Source organism: Dipteris shenzhenensis, chromosome 4 (assembly GCF_047967505.1).
Source record: "Dipteris shenzhenensis isolate YYH24624 ecotype China chromosome 4, Dip_SZ_1.0, whole genome shotgun sequence".
Lineage (NCBI taxonomy): Eukaryota > Viridiplantae > Streptophyta > Polypodiopsida > Gleicheniales > Dipteridaceae > Dipteris > Dipteris shenzhenensis.
Window position 1 is genome coordinate 43,644,359 of NC_141599.1, and position 4,066 is coordinate 43,648,424.

General features: G+C 39.5%; 1 protein-coding gene across 1 annotated transcript; it reads right to left on the reverse strand.

Annotated features, from left to right (window-relative positions):
* Positions 1–1,165: 1,165 nt before the first annotated feature.
* On the reverse strand, positions 1,166–1,705 carry LOC147902911 (uncharacterized). Its single transcript, XM_087373964.1, has one exon. It carries the CDS (start codon positions 1,703–1,705, stop codon positions 1,166–1,168), a length of 540 nt encoding a protein of 179 aa, XP_087230090.1.
* Between the last annotated feature and the right edge of the window lie 2,361 nt (positions 1,706–4,066).

Sequence of the window (4,066 nt, forward strand, 5' to 3'; positions counted from 1 at the left end):
ACTTCTCTCCCACTCTCTTCACAGTGACATAAGGAGCGATTCTTGAAAATTGATTCGGAGTGCGAACCTACTTCTTGGAAATTTCTTGCAACAGCTTTGTGCACAACAGTGTAGCCCACGACATGTTCTCTCCTTGCTCTACTGCTGCCAAATAAGCATAATTTTCCTTTGCCATATAGTCATTGCAAACCAACAGAACCACTCGCTCCATGAACCAAGCTAACTATTGTTTTTGAACAGAATCTCGTACCTTGCTGATCATATAGGGATTCTTAGATGAGTAAGGATTCCTAAACTCTTCCATCATCACCTCATCCAAACACTTGTCCAGTTAAATCTCTTCCTCATAGTAAGGCATACAAAAAACTGTAGCTATCAACTTTGGTGTTATTCTAACTCCCAAATCAATCTCTCCCGCTGTGTGTTGTAGTGTATGGAACTGACTCAAAACTTTGGGATTATCCTGCCACAGCTCCCGTGGTAAGCATGCAAAGTCATACAACTTGATCTTCTTCAACCACACTTTATTCATCATCAAATTGAGAAATACCTTGGATTGCTGAAAAACCGACTAACTCTCAAGTATCTCCTTCTTCTTCAATGTTTGCTTCTTTAGTGGTTCATCCGATTCTGTTTTTGAATCTTCGGAAACATCTAGCAAATCCTCCTTTGGCAGCTTCTCCTCCATTTTCACCCTCTTACTACATCGCACAGGTGCTACTTTCGATTTTGGGGCCATCTATTCACTTGTTGCGACCGATAGCAAATCAAGATCTGGACATGACCTCAAGAGTTCTTCATCATTATGAATATCCACATTCACAAAGGACATCCTCCAAAAAATACTGGCTTGAACACAACTTCAAACAGAAGTCAGAGCAAACTAATTCTGGCAGGGAAAAAAATAGCTAAACCTCACACACGTCAATTCAAACTGAAGAGAATTTTTATAATGATGAGAGACTAGACCAACCAACCATGTCGAATATCACATCAGCCTCCCACCTTAGGCATCAAGAATCATCGACATGCATGAAACATCACCATTAGTATGGCCAGTACTACCAACGGATTTGAAACTTCAGAATTGGAATCTTCGCTCCACATTCGGATCTCACATCACTTTGGAATTTCGGATCTCGAACCATAGTTCCACATTCGGATCTCATATCGATTCGAAACTTTGGATCTTCGAACCTGCAAGCAGCCACACTGAACACAACTTTGCCACCATGCATTGCACCACCAAAACCTCTACTACAACCTCCACATAAAGTGTTGGAGCATGATATGGTTTCAATCGATACCCATTGAGTGGTTTCGGAATTGCATTCCCATACATATCCTCCAATTTGAATGTTCCCTCTCCTAAGACCTCAACAATCTTGTAGGGAACATTATAGCTCAACTTCAGTTTACCAAGACGAGGGCCTAGTTTAGAATTAAAGATCAATACCAGATCCCCCTTATGGAACACCTTAAATTTGATATTCCTATTGACCCATGCTTGTCTCCGCTTCTGGATCACATCTGAAATGTATGAGCTAACAACCCGATCCTCTTCCAACTTTAGCAACTGCTTGATCCTATGATGAACCAACTCTTTTAGAGACAATCTGCATTCAGATGCTATTCGAAGACTCAATACAATGAACTCCATTGGAACCATAGCTTCACACCCATATAACAGATGAAACGGTGTCATTCCAGTAGTCACTTTGTATGCTATCCGGAATGCCCATAATGTCGAGTGTAACTTTTGGTCCCAATCAGTTTTGTTCTTTGAAACTGTTCTCCTGAGGATTTTCTTAAATGTCTTATTTGAATTTTCAGGTGACCATTAGCTTGTGGATAATAAGTAGTGGACTTCTTATGCACAATCATATGTAAACTTGTTAGCATTTTCATTACCTTGTTCAGAAAATGAACTCCCTGATCTGAAACTATCTCGATTGGACACCCAAATCTAGTTATGATATTATAATATAGAAACTTAGTTGTGCTTGTAGTTGTATTATCCCTCAATGCAATTGCTTCCACCCACTTTGTACAGTAATCTATAGTCACCAGAATATACTTGTTCCCAGTATACTTGGCAGGTGGTTTAATAGGACCCATAAAGTCAAGCCCCCATTTTTGGAAAGGACCTAGAGGTAGCATGGGTTGGTGTGGCATTCTTTCTACATCGGTTGGTCTTCCATCTCGCTGACATGGTAAACAAGTCTTGGCAAATTCATGAGCATCCTACATGATTGTGGGCCACCACAAACCAGCCTGAAGTATCTTTTTGCCAGTGATGTACCCCGAATAGTGCCCTCCCGAACTTCCAACATGTGCTTCCATCAACACAACCTTTCTCTCATAATCGGGGACACACCTCCAGATCACCTGATCAATGCTTCTCCTGTACAACACCCCAGCTATGACCAAAAATGGTTTACTCTATAGTACAAATTTCTTCCTTTGATCTCGGGATAATGACTGAGGTACCACCCCATTTGTCGAAAAAAGCAACATCCGATCGTACCAATCATGCCCTTCCTTTGTACTGATAGAAAATAAATGAGCATCAGGTAGATCATCTTGTACCCCCACAGGTTCTTCACCACTCAGCAATCTGCTTAAATAATATGAAACAACATGTTGTTTTCCTAGTGTATGCAGAATGTCATAATCATATTCTTGAAGCAAAAGTATCCACCTAGCTAGTCAGCCAGACAATTGTGGTTTATTCACCAAATAAATAAGTGTCTGATGATCCAGATGTAGTATCACTTTATTTCCCAACAAACAATGTCGAAATCGTTGGCGGGCATACACCATCCCCAATGCTTCCCTCTGAGTCACAGTATAATATTGTTTTGCTTTTGTCATTCTCCTACTTGCATAATATATAGGCTAAAACCAACCTTTAACAAATTGTTGCATCAACACTGCTCCCCAATAGCCACATCTGAAGCATCCACAAAAATATGAAATGGCAACTTCTAGTTAGGTGGTTTGAGGATGGGTGCTACCACCAACATTTTCTTTAATAGAATGAAAGCCTTCTGTTGTGGTTCTTCCCATGTAAACAATTCCCCCTTCTTGGTAAGCTTTGTCAGAGGTACACAAACATGAGATAGATATGATAAAAATCTGCTATGCCACTTGATTTGCCCAACAAAGCTTGATAATTGCTTTAAGGTTCTAGGTGTAGGGGTGTTCTAAATGACTTCCACTTTTTATGGGTCTATGGTCATCCCTTCTTCCAAAATTATATGTCCCAACAAGACACCCCTTTTTACTGCAAATGCATGTTTCTCTGGGTTTAAACTCAGTTGTGCAATTCTACATCTCTCCATACATAGTCTCAAATGCTGTAAATGCTCATTCTTTTTTCTAAACACAGAAAAATCATCCAGAAAAATTCTGATGAAAGTAGTCAAGTAAGGAGCAAAGACTTCCTAGATCCATTTCGGAAATGTGGGAGGTGCATTCTTAAGACCAAAAGTCATAACATTACTGGCAAAAAATCCCCACTCTATGATGAAAGCTATCTTCTCTATGTCCTCCGGAGCCATCCTTATCTGATTGTAGCCACTAAAACCATCCAAGAAACTATACATTTCATGACCAGCTATAGAATCAAGCATTGTGTCACAAAAAGGTAATGGAAAAGGCTCGGTTATTGTTGCTGCATTTAATTTTCTATAATCAACACATACTCTCAGCTTACCATTGTTCTTAGGTACTATGACTATAGGTGAAAGCCAAGTTACCTTATCAACTGGATAAATGAACCCCACCTTGAGTAGCTTATCAATTTCCTCCTTCACCCTCTGAGCATAATTTGGATTCATTCTATATCTTTGTTGAACCATTGGGATAGCATCTTTCTTCAAGTTAATTCTATGTTGGCAAAAAGCTAGATCAACTCCTTTCATATCCGCGTAATGCCAAGTAAACACATTCTTGAATTCCTATAACAATTTATGCAAATCTTTAGAAAAAGTTGCATCTAACAAACCACTAACATGTACCAACTTTGGATCTTGTTCTGTTCCAAGGTTCATCTTAGTTAAAT

What these genes read in the sequence shown, in the direction of transcription:
- LOC147902911 (XM_087373964.1), bottom strand. Translation starts at nt 1,705, where the DNA reads ATGACACCGTTTCATCTGTTATATGGGTGTGAAGCTATGGTTCCAATG.